General features: G+C 45.8%; 1 protein-coding gene across 2 annotated transcripts in view; it reads left to right on the forward strand.

Moving 5' to 3' along the window:
- The window catches only part of LOC132407354 (adenylate kinase isoenzyme 1-like), a 186,550-nt gene that overhangs the window by 41,699 nt on the left and 124,114 nt on the right, over positions 1 to 20,737 (forward strand). For both annotated transcript variants that reach the window (XM_059993717.1, XM_059993716.1), the window contains exons 4-6: positions 7,590 to 7,762; positions 9,186 to 9,299; positions 17,106 to 17,297. In XM_059993717.1, the coding sequence (XP_059849700.1) occupies positions 7,590 to 7,762; positions 9,186 to 9,299; positions 17,106 to 17,297 (479 nt within the window). The remainder of the gene's footprint in view (positions 1 to 7,589; positions 7,763 to 9,185; positions 9,300 to 17,105; positions 17,298 to 20,737) is intronic.

A 20,737-nucleotide genomic window follows, 5' to 3' on the forward strand; every position in this document is an offset into this window, starting at 1 on the left:
CATTGTCAATTAAAGGGGTTTATTAATATTAGTGCTCACACACACCAGATGCTATAATTACACAGGATGTAATGAAGAGCAGAATCTAAAGACTACAGTGGGACGGGAGCAGGTGGCACTTAGAAGCAAATTGCCTTCTAAATGGAGATTATTTAAATGCCTCTTCCCAGTGTGAATTGGCTCCCTAAACTTTGTCTCAGCAAGCATGTCATACACTGAGGAAGTGGCAACTGCATCCTGGGGTGGCCATCTGTCAAGATGGGCCGAGTACAGATGGTGCTTGATGGGCCGAAGGGCCTGGTTCTGCGCTATAAGACTCGACGAACAAATGTGCTGTGTCTCAAATGAAGACTGTTTCTCCACTACAGTGTTACTCATCCATCATTAGCCGCTAAAGTCTGGAAATCCCTTCCTTTGCCTGTCTCTCTCTAGGATGCTCCTTATAGATGATGCTTATGATCTAAGTTTTGCTAACCAAATTTCAGTTCAAAGTAAATTTATTATCGAAGTATGTACAATTATATTACCACATGCTACCCTGAGATTCATTTTCTTGCAGCCATTCACAGTAGAACAAAGAAATATAACAGTCAGTGAAAAACTCCCCACAAAGACCGACAAACTGCCAATGTGGGAAAGAAGACAAACTGTGCAGATAAGAATAATAGATGAACAAATAATCCTGAGAACATGAGTTGTAGAGTCCTTGAAAGTGAGTCCATAGTTGCAGAATTAGCTCAGTGTTGGGGTGAGTGAAGTTACCCCCCTCTGGTTCAAGAGCCTGATGGTTGAAGGGTAATAACTGTTCCTGAATCTGGAACTGTTTGACCCCTTTACCTCATTCCCGATGGCAGCAGCAAGAAGAAAGCATTCTACATGCCTCAAATTTAATCACTTAGTTTGATAACTGAGCTGTGAGGCACCTGGATAAACTTTTGCCATGTTAAATGTGCTATTTAGGTAGAATTTGATATGCATTTTCACTGAGGATAATTAACTGCAACTTCAGTTGACAGTTTTCCTCATCTTATTTTGTTGTAGTTGAGATAGTTGCTTTGTGTTGGCGCGTGGCCTAGTGGTTAAGGTGATGGTCTAGTGATCTGAAGGCCACTGGTTCGAGCCTCAGCTGAGGCAGCGTGTTGTGTCTTTGAGCAAGGCACTTAACCACACATTGCTCTGTGATGACACCGGTGCCAAGCTGCATGGGTCCTAGTTCCCTTCCCTTGGACAACATTGGTGGCGTGGAGAGGGGAAGGCTTGCAGCTTAGGCAACTGCCGGTCTCCCATACAACCCTGCCCAGGCCTGCACCCTGGAAAAAACCTTCCAAGGTGCAAATCCACGGTCTCATGAGACTAACGGGTGCCTATAAAGTTGCTTTGAAGGTTAAAGTCCAAGACCCTTTCAAGAATGGGAAGGGAGTTGGAGCAAAGACTGACCAGTGGTTTAGTTTTCCCCTCTAGTCCAGGGATGATCATGTGATCTGCTTGGAGCCGGCTGCAATTCTGTCCCAGTGGATAGAAGCAGTTCAGGGTTGGCCTACTGTTGATTCTGCATCAGGAGTCACTTTCTCTATGAAGCTCCTGATGCATTGATGCTCCTTGTATGAAGTGCTTGGCAGCTGAGCTGCAATTTTAACATCATCCCCCTTCCCCTCATGAACTTCAACCCAATTCCATCTCTGTACCCCTTCCCCAGAAGAAATGGCAGGCCTTAGCCCTGCTTAAAGCTCATGATTTTCTGGTGTTGGGTTAGAAACTCTGTCCTCTTTGGGAGGATAGACCAGGGGTGGTAGGGTTGACCTTTTAAGGTCAACCTTCACCCACAAGCTCCACATGATGGTTCCTCGTGTTTCATTGGCAGTTGTTGCCATCCTCTCCTGTTGTCCATGACTCCTTACACCACAGGTGCAAGTTGCTACTAGCAACCATTGCCTTGCCCCCACTTCCCAGTACCCTGTTCACATGGGGTGATCGCTCATTGGGACAGAGGAGAAATGGGCTGTGATATTTCAAGAGACGTGATGCATCAAAACAGTCAATTTTAGATTTAAAGTATAACTTAGAGTTCAGTTTCCTCTTTCTCTATAATCTGCAGATGTTTACTTAAGATTGACGTCAGTTTAACCGCCTCTTCCTAATTTACCTTATCTCCTGCCCTGTCACCTCTGTGCAGACTCCTCACCTAGCTTCTCCATTTACGTGGTTAGCTTTGGGCTGTTACACTTAGAATAGCATGGAGCAAACTGCCAGAAACAGGCAGAACCTGGTGGAGCATGGTGGAGAGGGAGGGGGAAAGCAAGGCGTAAGGGACAAGTGAAGGATGACTTCCAGTTGTTGGATGTTGGCTGTGTTGGAATTAGAGTGTAAAATTATTATTTTTCACATTGCTTAATTTTCTCTATGATTTCTTGTATTTTTAGATAATCATCTACAGTATATTAGAATCAGATTTGCTATCACTGGCATATGTTGTGGTGTTTGTTAACTTTGTGGCAGCAAAACAATTGAATTGATTTTATTTCTTACATCCTTTGAATATATGAGGAGTAAAAATCTTTACGTCTCTGTTCAGATGTGTAATGTGCAATTATAATAATTTATAATAAATATCAAGTACAATGGGATAATCAATATAACATAGAAATACAGTTGCATCAGCATGAATTAATCAGTCTGATGGCCTGGTGGAAGAAGCTGTCCTGGAGCCTGTTGGTCCTGGCTTTTGTGCTGCGGTACTGTTTCCTGGGTGGCAGCAGCTGGAACAGTTTGTGGTTGGGGTGACTCAGATCTCCAATGATCCTTTGGGCCCCTTTTACACACCTGTCTTTGTATATGTCCTGAATAGTGGGAGTTTCACATTCACAGGTGCACTGGGCTGTCTGCACCACTCTCTGCAGAGTCCTGCGATTGAGGGAAGTACAGTTCCCATACCAGGCAGTGATGCAGCCAGTCAGGATGCTCTCAATTGTGCCCCTGTAGAAAGTTCTTAGAATTTGGGGGCCCATACCAAACTTCTTCAACTGTCTGAGGTGAAAGAGGTGCTGTTGTGCTTTTTTCACCACACAGCTGGTGTGTACAGACCACGTGAGATCCTCGGTGATGCCTATGCTGAGGAAGTTAAAGCTGTTCACCCTCTCAACCCCAGATCCACTGATGCCTATACGGGGTTAGCCTGTTTTTGAGTCATTGAGAGTGAGGTTGTTTTCTTGACACTACTGAGTCAGGGTAATGACTTCTTTTCTGTAAGCTGCCTCATTATTATTTGAGATAAGGCCAGTCAGTGTAGTATCATCAGCAAATTTAATTAGCAGATTGGAGATTGGAGCTGTGGGTGGGTGGTTTTTTCTATATTATCATGAAATACATGATGGCAAAGGAGAAGAAGCTGTTCCTGAATTGCTCAGTGTCTCTTCAGGCTCCTGTACCTCCTCCCTGATGGTAACAATGAGGAGAGGGCACGTCCTGGTGGTTGGGGTCCTTAATCATGAACGTCTTCTTTTTGAGGTACCTCTCCTTGAAGGTATCCTGGATACTACAGAGGTGTATGATTGTAGTATAGCTGAATCTGTATTTTGGTAGAAGCTTTTCTTCAGTCAGTGTCACGTCACGGAATCTGACCATTTCATAGGTTACCTCTTGTAAAGTAAGATTTGTTTATTAATACATGTCCAGACTGAGGAACAGATAAGGGCCTTGACCCGAGACAACAGGTTTATTCTTCTCCATAGGTGTTGCCTGACCTTTTGGGTTCCTCCAGCAATTCATGTATGCTGCTCTTGACTTCTAGAATCTGCAGATTCTCTTGTGTTTATAGATTGACACTAGTTTTGTTTTTCTCAACTCGCTGCTCAACATGTTTTTTCATATGGCCCCCCTGACATCCTCCGCGGTTGCTGCAACAGTCTTTGTGCTGTTACCATGTAGGAAGTGGGTAGGTGACCAAGGGCAGCCAGAGCCTGGCAACCCCACCAGTTCAGAGTCCTCTTGGAGATGGATACTAGTGTTATACTCTCCTTCTCAGATTGTCCCAGGAGCTCCTGGAATTAAATAAGCCTGAGAGTAGCCCAGGAGCTAAAGTTTTGTGTAGGTGTGCGTGAGGCCACAGACACTCACAGCAGCTTCCAGCAGCCTGGTTCACAGGTTCCAGGGGGTCAGACTGTCCTGCTGGTGCAGTAACACCATTAAACTACAGTGCAGATGGTCATCTTCTTCCCCCCCACCACAAAACAGCCATTTCCCTCAGGGAGACCTTAAAACATTTACCTATTAGTTTATTTATTAAGAAACCATGCGGTTTCAAGCCGCGCTGCCCAGCACACCCTGATTTAACCCTAGCCTAACCACGTAACAATTTACACTGACCAATTAACCAACCAACCAGTAGAGGTCTTTGGACTGTGGGAGGAAACTGGGGACCTGGAGGAAACACAGGTGGTCATAGGGAGAATGTACAAATTCCTTACGGCAGTGATGGGAATTGAACCTGGGTCGCTGGTACTGTAAAGCACGGTGCTAACCACTACACTACCGTGTCAGTATGAAGTCAGTGTGTAGTTCTCTCTGGTTGTGCGCTCAGCTCAGCCTAATCAGAATCAAGTCTAATATCACTGACGTATGTTGTGAAATCTGTTTTCCAGCAGCTGTACAGAGCAATATGTTTAAAAAAAAAACTAGGTTATAATAAGAAAAAAGATATAAAAGACATATAAAAGATAAATATATCGTGCTGGAAGAGAGCAAAATAGTTAGGTAATGTTCGTGGGTTCATGGACCATTCAGAAATCTGATGGGGAAGAAGCTGTACCTCAAATGTTGGACGAATTCAGTGGGTCAGGCAGCATAAAACCATATTACAGCACAGAAACAGGCCATCTCGGCCCTTCTAGTCTGTGCCGAACGCTTGCTCTCACCTAGTCCCACTGACCTGCACTCAGCCCATAACTCTCCATTTCTTTCCTGTCCATATACCTATCCAATTTTTTAAAAAAATGACAATATCAAACCTGCCTCTACCACTTCTACTGGAAGCTCGTTCCACACATCTACCACTCTCTGAGTAAAGAAATTCCCCCTCATGTTACCCTTAAACTTTTGCCCCCTAAGTCTCAACTCATGTCCTCTTGTTTGAATCTCCCCTACTCTCAATGGAAAAAGCCTATCCACGTCAACTCTATCTATCCCCCTCATTATTTTAAATACCTTATCAAGTCCCCCCTCAACCTTCTACGCTCCAAAGAATAAAGACCTAACTTGTTCAATCTCTCCCTGTAACTTAGGTGCTGAAACCCAGTTAACATTCTAGTAAATCTCCTCTGTACGCTCTCTATTTTGTTGACATCTTTCCTATAATTCCATGACCAGAACTGTACACAATACTCCAAATTTGGCCTCACGAATGCGTTGTACAATTTTAACATTACATCCCAACTCCTATACTCAATGCTCTGGTTTATAAAGGCCAGCATACCAAAAGCTTTCTTCACCACCCTATCCACATGAGATTCCACCTTCAGGGAACTATGCCCCATTATTCCTAGATCACTCTGTTCTACTATCAACATTTGATGTTTCTGGCTCATCAGGATAGAAAAGGAAAGGGAAAAAAAAATCCAGATTAAGAAAGTGGAGGGAGGGGATGGAGTACAAGCTGGCAGATGATAGGTGGATGTTGAGTGTGTGTCCTCAAACTCCTGTACCACCACCTTGATGGTAGCAATGGGAAGAGGGCATATCCTGAATGGTGAGACTGCCCGGTTAAAAGTGGGCCATCATTATGGTTTGGTCAGTGATGCACCACCAAGCTGACAGCCCTACTCCTCCTTCATCACTATCCGTTACCATCATCACCGTCCGTCACCATTACAGTCTGTCACCATCACCATCCATCACCATCACTATCATCATCCACCATCACCGTCCGTCACCATTCATCATTGTCACCGTCCGTCACCATCATTGTCCATCATCATCATCATCCATCACCAACATTGTCCGTCACCATCATCGTCCATCAATGTTATCATCCATCATCATCATCACCTCCCTACCCAAACCCACCCTCCCAACACTGGATAACAATTTTTTTCAGAAGTGTTGCTTCCTCAATTTTTTTTTGTTTATGATAGACCGCTTGAAGATGAACACATATAATTTCAGACTGCTTGTCTTACCTAGGAATTTGGAGAAACAAGAAATTAATTTTTTAATTGAATATAATGCATTTAATTGCATAATGGTGCCAAAGATTTTCAATAGTTCAACTAAGCTAAAGATGTTTAGTTGATGAGTTTTGTTTGTACTCTGTGTCTGAGGGTTCTTTGCTTAAGTGTCTAACAATAATTATAGTGATTTTAATGATTAGCTGCCCTAAGTCCCTAAGGTACACCAAAAAGTATTCAGGAAACAAAATCTTTGTTGTCCAGTGCAGTTAAGGAGAAGCCTGCCACCACAGAGCTGATGCCTCAGAACCCCCCCCCCCCCCCCAGCGACGTGGGTTCAATCCTGACCTCTGGTGCTCTCATTGTGGAGTTCGATGTTCTCCCTGTCACAGTGTTGGTGTCCCCTCCTCGGGTGTCCCAGTTCTCTCCAGCACCCCATAGATGTGCAGGCAGGTAGGTTGGTTGCTGTAGTGTGCAGGTGAGTGGTGGAACCTGGGGAGAGTGGAAGAGAGTGACGGGAGAGTAGTGTGAATGAATGCTTAGTCAAAGTCAAGTTTACTGTTACATATGGGTACAAGTGCGGTAAAAAAACTTTTGCATCACAGACATGGCAATAGAGAGACGAAATATACAACAAAAAAACAAATGTAAGTTACACAAGAAAGAACGCAATTAGAGCTAAAAGCACCAAGTCTTTTATAGCCCAAAGGTGGCTCGGATGGGCTCAGTGGGCTGAAGGGCCTGTTTTTTTTGCAGTATGATTCTAAACAGGGTGTGGCCTAACGAATAATATTTTGCTGATGTTTGAAGCAAAATCATCGGAAGATTGCAGTTCGAGTCCTGTCGCGGTAGCCTAGCAGAGATCACAATGCTTTACAGTGCCAACGGTCACCAACCGCGATCTCTCCCAGCCACGGCCTGGAAGGAGTTTCCAAATGGGTTACCTCCAGGTGCTCCGGTTTCCTCCCACACACCAAGGACACATGGTTAGGGTTAGTGAGTTGTGGGCATGTTCAGTTGGTGCCAGAAGCATGTGGGCTGCCCAGCACAATTCTCTCTGATTTGAATAAATGCAAATGGTGCACTTCACTGTTTGTTTCAATGTACGTGTGACAAATGAAGCGATTACCAATTTGAGTCCTGCCAAAGGGTTTCTGCCTGAAATTTCGACTATTTTTTTCCTCCAGCATTTTGTGTATGCTGCTTGAAATGAAGGAAATCTTAATTTTTAAACTCTGAACTTTCTTTCTGAATGACAACCTGCCAACACCTGTATCCTAAGAGCTGGTAGTTTTAACCGTGCAAAACTGTGGGCCTCTCTTCCTGGACAGTATTTTTGCAGGCTTCATTGTCAATGGGTGGGGCTGGGGGCTAGTATTCATTATTGTCCATTTTGTCCCTCACCTGTTCTGATCTCTGCCCCCTCTGCAGGTGGTCCTGGGAGCGGGAAGGGCACACAGAGTGCCAAGATGGCTGGCCGTTACGGATTTGAGGCGATTTCGGTGGGGGAGATCTTGCGCCGACAGATGCTGCACCGTGCCACCAGCGATTGCAAGTGGGAGCTCATCGCGCAGATCATCGCCAATGGGGAGCTGGCACCTCCGGTAAGGAGCTGGTGGGGTGGCCTCCGACATACAGCTATGGGGAAGTTCGCTGCTGTCTAGATGACCTCGCGAGCTAAGCAGACTCAGGCCTGGATATTGCTTGGGTGGAATACTGCCCGGGAATGCTAGGTGAAGCAGGGGGAGGGAGGGGACACAGTAACACAGCAGTTAGCGTACAATACTGCAGCACTAATGACCTGGGTTCAATTCTCGAAACGGTCTGTAAGGAGTTTGTATGTTCTCCGAATGACTGTGTTGGTTCCTCCTTCTGAGTTCTTCCAGCAGATTATTCATTGCTTCAGATTCCACCATCCGCTGTCTCTTGTGTCTCCAAAAGCTTTTCACCGTATCTTGGTAATGTTAACAACCCCAGTATTTCACTCCTCTGTTACTGCGTAGGCCTGTTCTGCGTGTAACCCTTAGCTGCACACGCAAAATACTGGAGGAACTCATCCAATGAAGGCTCTCGACCCAAAACGTCGACGGAGTATTCCCTTCCACAGATGCTGCCTGACCTGTTGCTGAGTTCCTCCAGCATTTTGTCTGTGTTGCTCCGGATTTCCAGCAACTGGGGAATCTCTTTTGTCTTATAATCTTATAGTTAAATGAACAGCTAATATGTGTGGGCATTGTTGTTAAGGTGGTTGAAGGAAAGTTTAGGGGGATGTTGGAGATATGTTTCTCACAGAGGATGGTAGGTGCATGGAATCTGTCAGTGGTGGCGGTAGAGACAGATACATTTGGGGCATTTAAGAAACTTTTAGATGGGTATGTGGATGAAAAGAAAATAGAGGGCTATGTGGGAGGGAGGAGTTGCATTAATCGTAGAGTAGATCAAATGGTTGGCATAACATTGTGGGCCAAAGGGCCTGTACTGTTCTGTGTTTAGAGTAACACACACAAAATGAAAGAGGAGAAGCCAGAATGAGAAGATGGAAGGGGGGGGGGGGTGGGGGGAAGGAACACGTCGGCTGGTGATAGGTGAAGGTAAGGATGTGGGTGGGGAGGGAGGGAGATAAGGTAAGAAGCTGGCAGGTGATAGGTGGAAAAGGTAAAGAGCTGGATAAGAAGGAATCTGATAGGACAAGAGATGGATTATGGGAGAAAGGGAAGGAGGAGGGGCACTGGAGGGAGCTAGAATAGAGAATAGACAAGAGAGGAGGTGATGGGAGAAATGATCAGATTAGGGAAATCAGTGTTCATGCTATCAGCTCGGAAGATAACCAGATAGAATGTGTGGTGTTGCTCGTCCAACCTGAGAGTGGCTTCATCGTGCCAGTGAAGGCCATGGACTGACATGTTGGAATGGGAGTGAAAACTTGAACTAAAATGATGGGCATGGGGAAATAGTGCTTCGTTGCAGATGGAGCAAAGATGTTCTAAATGTACCAAGCTCCAAAATGTGCCCCTTCTGACCTTTCAGGAAACGACCATCGAGGAACTGAAGCACCAGTTCATGAAGCACCCGGATGCTAAAGGTTTTATCGTGGATGGGTTTCCTAAGGAGATCAGCCAGGCCTTCACGTTTGAAGAACAGGTGGGGCTCTGGCTTTCTCTGCTGCTTCCCTTACCCCAGAGTCTGTCACAGTGGGGGTCCCACCACGGAGCTCGGGATGAGAACTCACTCCGCTAAACCCGGCCTGAGCAAGGCTGCCCAAACACCTCCCTAGAGCCGTGTACGGAACCGATGTCACATGACCCTGAGGGACGTCACCAAACGGTGCTGTGGCATGAAGGAGAATTACGGGGGGAGGTGGGGGGGTTCTCATTCATGGAAACTCGGCATCCAAACTCTTAAGATAAACCTCAGCACAGGAACAGGCCCCTTCAGCCCAAGGTGTTGTGCTGAGCCAGCGTAAAGGTGGGAGCAACAACTGTTCCGTGTGGGTGTGAAGGCACCCGGAAACTTTGTTTCGTAATGCTAAAGGGACAGCAGAGGTGGTGCGTCTTAGAGTGATGAACCTCAGGCAGGTTGGTATTCTGTTGGGCCAGAAAAAGGTCCTTTTTGCCCACCCAGTCCTTGCCAACCTAATCTTCTGCGTAATAGCATCTACCTGCACCTGGACCATTTTCCTCCATACCCCTGCCTTTCCAAACTTCTCTTAAGTGATACATGTGAACTCTCATCTGCTACTTCCTCTGACAGCTTGTTCCACATTTGCACCACCCTCTGAGTGAAGGAGTTTTCCCTCAGATTTCCCTTAAACATTTCACCTTTCACCTGAAACCAATGACCTCTAGTTCTAGTCTCAGCCAATAACCATATAACATATAACCATATAACAATCACAGCACGGAAACAGGCCATCTTGGCCCTCCTAGTCCGTGCCGAACCCTTAATCTCACCTAGTCCCACCTACCCGCACTCAGCCCATAACCCTCCACTCCTTTCCTGTCCATATACCTATCCAATTTTACCTTAAATGACACAACTGAACTGGCCTCTACTACTTCTACAGGAAGCTCATTCCACACAGCTATCACTCTTTGAGTAAAGAAATACCCCCTCGTGTTTCCCTTAAACTTCTGCCCCCTAACTCTCAAATCATGTCCTCTAGTTTGAATCTCCCCTACTCTCAATGGAAACAGCCTGTTCACGTCAACTATCTATCCCTCGATACCTCGATCAAATCCCCCCTCAACCTTCTACGCTCCAATGAATAGAGACCTAACTTGTTCAACCTTTCTCTGTAACTTAATTGCTGAAACCCAGGTAACATCCTAGTAAATCGTCTCTGCACTCTCTCTAATTTATTGATATCTTTCCTATAATTCGGTGACCAGAACTGCACACAATATTCCAAATTTGGCCTTACCAATGCCTTGTACAACTTTAGCATTACATCCCAACTTCTGTACTCAATGGTTTGATTTATAAAGGCCAGCGTTCCAAAAGCCCTCTTCACCACCCTATCTACATGAGACTCCACTTTCAGGGAACTATGCACAGTTATTCCTAGATCTCTCTGTTCCTCTGCATTCCTCAATGCCCTACCATTTACTCTGTATTTGGATTATTCCTGCCAAAATGTAGAACCTCACACTTCTCAGCATTAAACTCCATCTGCCAACGTTCAGCCCATTCTTCTAACCGGCATAAATCTCCCTGCAAGCTTTGAAAATCCACCTCATTATCCACAACACCTCCTACCTTAGTATCATCGGCATACTTACTAATCCAATTTACCATCCCATCATCCAGATCATTTATGTATATTACAAACAACATTGGGCCCAAAACAGATCCCTGAGGCACCCCGCTAGTCACCGGCCTCCATCCCGATAAACAATTATCCACCACTACTCTCTGGCATCTCCCATCTAGCCACTGTTGAATCCATTTTATTACTCCAGCATTAATACCTAACGACTGAACCTTCTTAACTAACCTTCCATGTGGAACTTTGTCAAAGGCTTTGCTGAAGTCCATATAGACTACATCCACTGCCTTACCCTCGTCAACATTCCTCGTAACTTCTTCAAAAAATTCAATAAGGTTTGTCAAACATGACCTTCCACGCACAAATCCATGCTGGCTACTTCTAATCAGATCCCGTCTATCCAGATAATTATAAATACTATCTCTAAGAATACTTTCCATTAATTTACCCACCACTGATGTCAAACTGACAGGTCTATAATTGCTAGGCTTCCTTCTAGAACCCTTTTTAAACAATGGAACCACATGAGCAATACGCCAATCCTCCGGCACAATCCCCGTTTCTAATGACATATTAAAGATCTCCGTCAGAGCTCCTGCTATTTCTACACAAACTTCCCTCAAGGTCCTGGGGAATATCCTGTCAGGACCCAGAGATTTATCCACTTTTAAATTTCTTAAAAGCGCCAGTACCTCCACCTCTTTAATTGTCATAGGTTCCATAACTTCCTTACTTGTTTCCCACACCTTAGACAATTCAATATCCTTCTCCTTAGTGAATACCAAAGAGAAGAAATCATTCAAAATCTCTCCCATCTCCTTCGGTTCCACACATAGCTGACCACTCTGATTCTCTAAGGGGCCAATTTTATCCCTCACTATCCTCTTGCTTTTAATATAACTGTAGAAACCTTTCGGATTTACTTTCACCTTATTTGCCAAACCAACCTCGTATCTTCTTTTAGCTTTTCTAATCTCTTTCTTAAGATTCCTTTTACATTCTTTATATTCCTCGAGCAATTCCTTTACTCCATGCTGTCTATATCTATTGTAGACATCCCTCTTTTTCTGAACCAAATTTCTAATATCCCTTGAAAACCATGGTGCTCTCAAACCTTTAACCTTTCCTTTCACCCTAACAGGAACATAAAGATTCTGTACCCTCATAATTTCACCCTTAAATGACCTCCATTTCTCTATTACATCCTTCCCATAAAACAACTTGACCCAATCCACTCTCTCTAAATCCCTTCACATCCCCTCAAAGTTGGCCTTTCTCCAATCAAAAATCTCAACTCTAGGTCCAGTCCTGTCCTTCTCCATAATTATATTGAAGCTAATGCTATTGTGATCACTGGACCCGAAGTGCTCCCCAACACATACATCTGTCAGCTGACCTATCGCATTCCCTAACAGGAGATCCAACACTGCCCCATCTCTAGTCGGTACTTCTATGTATTGTTGCAAAAAACTATCCTGCACACATTTCACAAACTCTAAACCATCCAGCCCTTTTACAGAATGAGCTTCCCAGTCTACATGTGGAAAATTAAAATCTCCCACAATCACCACCTTGTGTTTACTACAAATATCTGCTATCTCCTTACACATTTGCTCTTCCAACTCACGCGCCCCATTAGGTGGCCTATAATACACTCCTATCAGTGTTACTGCACCTTTCCCATTCTTCAATTCCACCCAAATGGTCTCCCTAGAGGAGCTCTCTAATCTATCCTTCCAAAGCACCGCCATAAGATTTTCTCGGACAAGCAATGCAACACCTCCTCCTCTGGCCCCTCCTACTCTATCACACCTGAAGCAACTAAATCCAGGAATATTTAGTTGCCAATCACACCCTTCCTGCAACCATGTTTCACTAATAGCTACAACATCATAATTCCAGGTATCAATCCATGCTTTAAGCTCATCCACCTTTCTTACAATGCTCCTAGCATTAAAATAGATACATTTAAGATACTCTCCATCTCCTCCTCTCTTTCCATCCCTAACAATGCATTCAAATTTATTCTCCTTTTCTTTCTTCTCCCCTACATCTTCGGGCTGAGCGCATCCCTTCTCCATCACCTGCCTTTCCTCCCTCACACACTGTCTATTTACTTGCTCCACTGGTGAACTAACCTCCTCTCCCATAGTCTCCTCAAATAGTCTCCCGCCCCCCCATCTTACTAGTTTAAAGTCCGCCCTGTAGCCCTAGCAAACCTCCCCGCTAGGATATTGGTCCCCCCACGATTCAAGTGTAACCCGTCCTTCTTGAACAGGTCACTCCTGCCCCAGAAGAGGTCCCAATGATCCAGAAACTTGAATCCCTGCCCCCTGCTCCAATCCCACAGCCACGCATTCATCCTCCACCTAATTCTATTCCTACTCTCACTGTCGCGTGGCTCAGGCAGTAATCCCGAGATTACTACCTTTGCAGTCCTTCTTCTTAACTGCCTTCCTAACTCCCTATACTCTCGTTTCAAGACCTCTTCCCCTTTCCTTCCTATGTCATTGGTACCTACATGTACCACAACCTCTGGCTCTTCACCCTCCCACTTCAGGATATCTTGGACGCGATCAGAAACGTCCCGAACCCTGGCACCAGGGAGGCAAATTACCATCCGGGACTCCCGGTCACCTCCACAGAAACGCCTGTCTGACCCCCTGACTATTGAGTCCCCTATTACTATGGACCTCTTTCTTCTAACCCTACCCTTCTGAGCTACAGGGCCGTCCTCTGTGCCGGAGGCTCGGCCACTGTCACTCCCACCAGGTAGGCTGTCCCCCCCAACAGTACTCAAACATGAGTACTTATTGTCAAGGGGTACAGCCACTGGGGTACTCTCTAGTACCTGCCTCTTCCCCTTCCTGATTGTAACCCACCTATCTGCCTCCCGTGGTCCCGGAGTGACCACCTACCTGTAACTCCTCTCTATCACCTCCTCACTCTCCCTGACCAGGCGAAGGTCATCGAGCTGCAGCTCCAGTTCCCTAACTCGGTCCCTCAGGAGCTGCAGTTCGGCGCACCTGGCGCAGATGTGGACGTCCGGGAGGCTCGGAGACTCCAGGATCTCCCACATCCGACACCGAGAACAACAAGCTGAGGGGAAAAAAATCCTGTAAGCATTCATCCTATCTACACCCCTCATAATTCTGTATATCTCTAAAATATCTCCCCTATGCTCCAGGGAATAACGTCCTAACCTGTTCAACCTTTCACCATAACACGAGACCTGGCTGCATCCCTGTAAATGTGTCCTACTCTCCTTCAAGCTTGTTGATATCTTTGTTGTTGCTAGGTGACCAGAACTGCACATAATACTCTAAGTTCGGCCTTCCCAATGTTTTATACATAACATCCCAACTCCTGTGCTCAGTGCCCTGATTTATGAAGACCAATGTGCCGATAGGTTCCTTTTATGACCCTATCTACCTGCAATGCCACTTTCGAGGAATTATTGATCTGTACACCCAGGCCTCCCTCACCCATTCTAATGCACACATCAGGGTCCTACCGTTCATTGTTCAAAGTCTTTGAAGCCTTTCCCCCAGCTCCTCTGCCTTTCCCCTTTCCACCTTTACTGTTCCTCATCACCACTTCCTCCATCACAGGAAATGTAATGGCATTCACCGTGCTTAATCACTGAAGGGATGAATGTGGCCAGGTTTTGGAAGTGCTGTTGCTTTGGTCAGTGGTTAGCCGGTCAGCTGATGGTCATTGCGATTGTAATCGGGGGAAGATCAGGCGGAGGCTTTTGGGGAATAGTGTTGCCCTCTGTTTAACTCTCCTGCCCACCAGAGATTTCATACCCGAGTTAATTACTCCCAGTCTGTGTCTAAAATGGAACATGAGAAGAGCATTTCCCACACCCCCTTCTGCCCCACCTCCATTACAGGGGTATATCTCATCCGGTCCCGGTGACTTATCCAACTTCATGCTTTCCAAAAGCTCCAGCACATCTTCTTTCTTAATGTCTGTATGCTTGGGTCCTAGTGCCCTTCCCTTGGACAGCATCTGTGGTGTGGAGAGGGGAGGGCTTGCAGTTTGGGCAACTGCCGGTCTTCCACACAACCCTGCCAGGCCTGCGCCCTGGAAACCTTCCAAGGGTGCAAATCCATTATCTCACGAGACTAACAGATGCCTATTTCTATATGCTCAAGCTTTTCAGTCCACTGTAAGTCATCCTAACAATTGCCAGTGTCTTTTTCCATAGTGAATACTGAAGCAAAGTATTCATTATGTACCTCCGCTATCTCCTCCGGTTCCATACACACTTTTCCACTGTCACACTTGATTGGTCCTGTTCTCTCATGTCTTATCCTCTTGCTCTTCATGTACTTGTAGAATGCTTTGGGATTTTCCTTAATCCTGCTCGCCAAGGCCTTCTCATGTACCCTTCTGGCTCTCCTAATTTCATTCTTAAGCTCCTTCCTGCTAACCTTATAATTTTCTAGATTTCTATCGTTGCCTAGTCTTTTGAACCTTTCGTAAGCTTTTCTTCTTGACTAGATTTTCTACAGCCTTTGTACACCATGGTTCCTGTACCCTGCAGGGAACGTACCTATGCAGAACGCCACTCAAATATCCCCTGGACATTTGCTGCATTTCTGCTGTACATTTCCCTGAGAACATCTGTTCCCAATTTATGCTTCCAAGTTCCTACCTGATAGCTTCATGTTTCCCCTTACTCCAATTAAATGCTTTCCTAACTTGTCTGTTCCTAACCCTCTCCAATGCTATGGTAAGGAGATAGAATTGTGATCACTACCTTCAAAATGCTCTCCCACTGAGAGACCTGACACCTGACCAGGTTCATTTCCCAATACCAGATCAAGTACAGCCTCTCCTCTTGCACGCTTATCTAGATATTGTGTCAGGAAACCTCCCTGAACACACCAAACAAACTCCGTCCCATCTAAACCCCTTGCTCCAGGGAGATGCTGATCAATATTGTGGAAATTAAAATCTCCCATCACAACAACCCTGTTATTATTACTCCTTTCCAGAATCTGTCTTCCTATCTGCTCCTCAATGTCCCTGTTACTATTGGGTGGTCTATAAAAAACACCCAGTAGAGTTATTTATCACATGTACATGGAACCTGGTGCCTGTAACACTGCTTGTGTTTAGGGCAGCAATGAAGGTCCTCCATCTCTGGCGGTGTTCAGGGCTTCCTTCATCATGTCGGAAGCTTCCTCTCAGTTTACTGTCAGTCATGCAAGTCCCGGGTGGAATACCGTCACCCTCAGATGCGCAAGGATTCTTCATTGCTGTTTCCATAATAGTTTTGTTTTACCAGTCAGGGTTGTTGGCCCTAAGCTGAACCCCCAAACCTGGAGGACCGGTAGACCTACCCTTTGACCTATTTGGCACGGGTGATCCAAAGTGTAAAGCCCCGACTCCAGCCAACATCTCTCTCCAGGTTATTGAGGCAGAGAAGCCTCCAAACCCAACGACAAGGTTGTGGTGCTCTCAGAAGAACATGGAAGCGTAGAGCGAAATGCGTAGTTTGCGTTGCAACCAGCACAACGGCAGGACATGCAGGAGGCTGGCTGCAGGTGTTGCCACACATGCAGTGGCCAGCAGAGCGTGGTGACGGTGCTGCAGCAAAGCCAGCCCCCTTCCTCCCGCCCACACACCTCCCCACCCACATGCAGCCCTCCAAATCCGGGCTTCCTCCTCCAGTCACTCAGCATCTTATAAGCAGCATGCACAAGGAAAAGATCAGGTGTGAACAAATTTTGCAAGAAAGAACACAATTGGAACAGAAAAAGCCAAGTCCATTTTAGGGCAAAATGATCAAAGTCACCAGAATCTTGGTAGACTGCAGAGACCGAGGCTGCGTTGGTTGGTTGAAGAACCGATGGCAACGTGGGGTGTGAGGTAGAATGTGTTGTAGATTTAAGCTCGAACAAATGTGTTGGACTGCATTCTGCAGACTGGGCTACAGTGCCTGTCAATAGGGACTGTGAAACCTGTAGGGTTCACCTCGTTCATCTGCTGACATCAATACCCAGGAACCTGTGAGCAGGTTCGGTCTCGCAAGCCACTAAGCTGGAATGCTAACTCTCTTTCCTCGTGCCCACCTTAACCCTTTTGCTGCCTTGTGATCACCTCCACAACCCGGCTGCTCCTCCTCGAGTCATTGAAACCTGTTCCCTTTCTGTGCGTGCTTAACGCAGATCGGCTCTCCGGACCTTGTGCTTTTCCTGGCCTGCTCCAACCACCGCTTGCGACAGCGGCTGGAGAAGCGAGCTGTGCAGAAAGGTCGGCTGGACGATAACAGGCACGCCATCGAGCGCAGGGTCGAAACCTTCAAGCAGAACATCAACCTGATTGTGAAGTATTACCAGGAGAAGGAGCTCATTATTCGGGTAAGGCCACGGTGCATCACTGCTCACAAAGTGATTTGACATCTTTGCATTTTGTTATTGAGAGTTTTCCTGTCTTCCTCCATTCTGTTTTAAGCATTTATTCATGATGCTTTTCGGGAGTTATGTCTATGTCTTTTTAACGTAATTGTTGGCAAATGCTTTTGTGTTGTGTTGTCCTTTTGTTTCTGGGGGTTTAAGTCTCCCTTCTTGGAGTTGGGTCAGAATCCAGAATCAGAATCCACATTGGGTGCACTGCTGAGGGATCTGTCGCCTTTCATTGAGTCCAGGAGGTGCTGAAACACTCAGCCAGCCAGGTAGCATCCATGGAGAGAGGAGCAGTGTGAACAGTTCAGACGTGTCATTGGCCTGAACTCTGTTTCTCTCTCTCTGTTGATGCTGCCTGACCTGCTGAGTGTTTACAGCATCCCTTGGTTTTGTTTCGGATTTCCATCATCTGTGGTCCCTGTCATCATGTGAACAAAGTCACCAGAGAGACACAGCCAGTAGACATAAAGCAGTCTTTTTTTCGACAGAATGAGACATTCTCTAAAGAGAGAGGCCTGTCTGACCCAGTATTATGTACTAAAAGATCGAAGGACAATTCTATATTTACACTATCTACAATGCTTCCTTTGAATTACAGGTACCGTATGTTCCGGAGTATAAGCCAGCCCCCCATTTTCAAGGTTAAAAAAGTGTCTTTTTCATGTCACCTTTGTATAAGCCGACCCCCTTTGTAGAGGTTTTTGGTTTAACCAGAAACGATCACAAGATCTCACATGCCGGTACTCAGCTTTGCCGGATCCGGAACTTGGAAATTTTGTGAACCAGTACCTGCTAAGAAGACTGCATTTTGAACTTTTCAGAAATTTCCTTGTACTAATGCTGCTGAATATTAATCAGTCTGAAGCCTTAACTGTGCAGGGGGAGCTAGCCATGCACAATGGATCTAAACGTTCTCCATGATGGCTAAATTAAAGCCATTGTTCATCCTATACCTCCCAACCATATACCCAGTGTCACACCCTGCTGATTTCAATACAGCCACTTCAGACATTTTGCTAAAGCACTGAAGCACATCTTTACAGCCGCAATAGCCAGGGTCCAATTCCTGCCACTGCCTATACATCCTCCCTGTGGCTATGTGGGTTCCCTCCCACATTTCAAAGACGGACTTGCTGAGATTAGTAAACCGTGGGCATACGATGTTGGCATGGCAACACTTGTAGGCTGCCCTCAGCACACCTTTGGACCGTGTTAACCGCAGACAAAACCGACACATTTCACTGTCAGTTTCAATGCACGCCTGACAAATAAAGTCAGTGAGGACTGCCAAGCGCATCATTGGAGCCTCCCTGCCCTCTATTGTGGACCTGTACTCTTTCAGGTTGAAGAAGAGGGCGGGAAACATCATAAAGGACTCCTTCCATCCTGCGCACGGACTGTTTGAACTGCTTCCGTCTGGTAGGCGCTTCAGATCCCTCCAGACTAAGGTTAATAGGCATTGGAGAAGTTTTTTCCCTACTGCGGTCACTTTGCTGAACATTTAACTGCCGGTTAACTATTACTTGGATTGCACTACTTGCATGTATAATCTATATTTTCATTTATATTTATCGTTATTATTGTTATGAGCGGAGAGACAACATCTGCCGGAAGTAAATTCCTTGTATGTGCACAGGTACTTGGCGATTAAAGTCTGATTCTGATTGTGCAAACGCGGATAGCGTAGGCTCTGCCGCCAGCCCATGGCTTGGACTGAACTTCTCACGTAATGGGGGTATCCCTGGCCTGCACAGAACTTGTGCTCACTTCTAATTGCCCCTGCAGTGCACACCGATGATAACCGGGATCACCATAGTGGGATAGCCTGTTTCATTTAATTACTTAAACTTGTAAGTGGTGGGTTCTGAACTCACATCGCCAGACTTCTGCTTACTAATCCAGAAATTCAGCCACTGTCTTCTAAACCCTTCTGATCAGCAACTTTCTCAGCAGAGTGCTCACTGATATTGCAAAGTGACTTTGAAAAGTAGGACTCAGGGTAGCTGAAGTTGGTGGATCGGCATCTGAAACCTTCGGGACGTCAACGCCACTCCTCTTTAACCCACTTCAAGCAACCCGTTTCGTCCATCCAGCAGCGTTCTTGAACGTGGACAACACCCTGTGGGAATTCTCTGAGCAATCTTTGTTTTTTGTCTCAACACAAGATCACGTCTGTTCATAAATCAGGTGCACCATCTTCGCTTAGCTTTGAAATTTTTGCTGACCTCGCGGGGTTTTTCGTCCCATTTCAACGCTTGAACTCGAATCATTTCTCTGGTAACAACGTATCCGGACGATCGCCGGTGATTCACTCAATCTAAAGCTTTTTCTTCCAGTTCCGGCCACTGGCATGTTTTCCCACAGTTTGCACATTTCGTCTTTGGCATTTCCCTCAGCGCGTCCTGTGCCTTTCTCCACTCTCTCTCGTGTACACTAAACTTGTTAGCAGCTGCAGAATTACTTGTTCCTTTAGCAAAATCAACAACCTTCAGCTTGAAGCCAGCATCATATCGCATTCGTTTTAATCTTTTGTACATGGTGGTCACAAACTCAATACTGAGTACACGTACTGATCCCGCCACCCCGTGTTATGTTTTAACGAGATTACGATGGGCGCTAAATGGTTTCACTAAGGTTCCATTTCAGAGGACTCTTTGCCATTGGGAACCTAATTCAAAACTTCCCTCCCTGATTTATTTATTAAGAATTTGCTTATAACGCTCTACAATGTGTCGACCTTGACAGCTCCAAGACAGGCACTGCTGATAATCTGCTAGAATCAGAATCGGGTTTAATATCACTGGCATATGTCCTGAAATTTGTTAATTTTGCAGCAGCAGTACAATGCAAAAACTGAATTACAGTTCATATATAGTTAAATAAGCAGTGCCAAAAATGGAATTATAAAAGTAGTGAGGTAGTGTTCATGGGTTCAATGTCCATTCAGAAATCAGATGGCAGAGGGGAAGAAGCTGTTCTTGAATCACTGAGTGTGTGCCTTCAGGCTTCTGTACCTCCTTCCTGATGGTAACAAAAAGAAGAGGGCATGGCCTGGGTGACGGAGGTCCCTAATGATGGACGCTGCTTCTCTGAGGCACTGCTCCTCAAAGATGTCCTGAATATTACAAAGGCTGGTGCCTGTGATGGAGCTGACTCATTTTCACAGCTCTCAGCAGCTAATGTCGATCCCCCCCATGCCAGACGACGATGCAGCCAGTTAAAAAGCTCTCCACGGCACATCAGGGGAAGCCTACAGGCACCAATGTAGATTTTTTTTACCCCAGGGACACGGAGCAATGTGTTACCTCCACAGGAACTAGACACCAGCAAGGCACAGCAGCTGCAGAGAAAGGCAAGTTTCAACAAGAAACTGACAAGACTCTGAACAGCCGGAG

Source organism: Hypanus sabinus, chromosome 18, assembly GCF_030144855.1.
Source record: "Hypanus sabinus isolate sHypSab1 chromosome 18, sHypSab1.hap1, whole genome shotgun sequence".
NCBI lineage: Eukaryota > Metazoa > Chordata > Chondrichthyes > Myliobatiformes > Dasyatidae > Hypanus > Hypanus sabinus.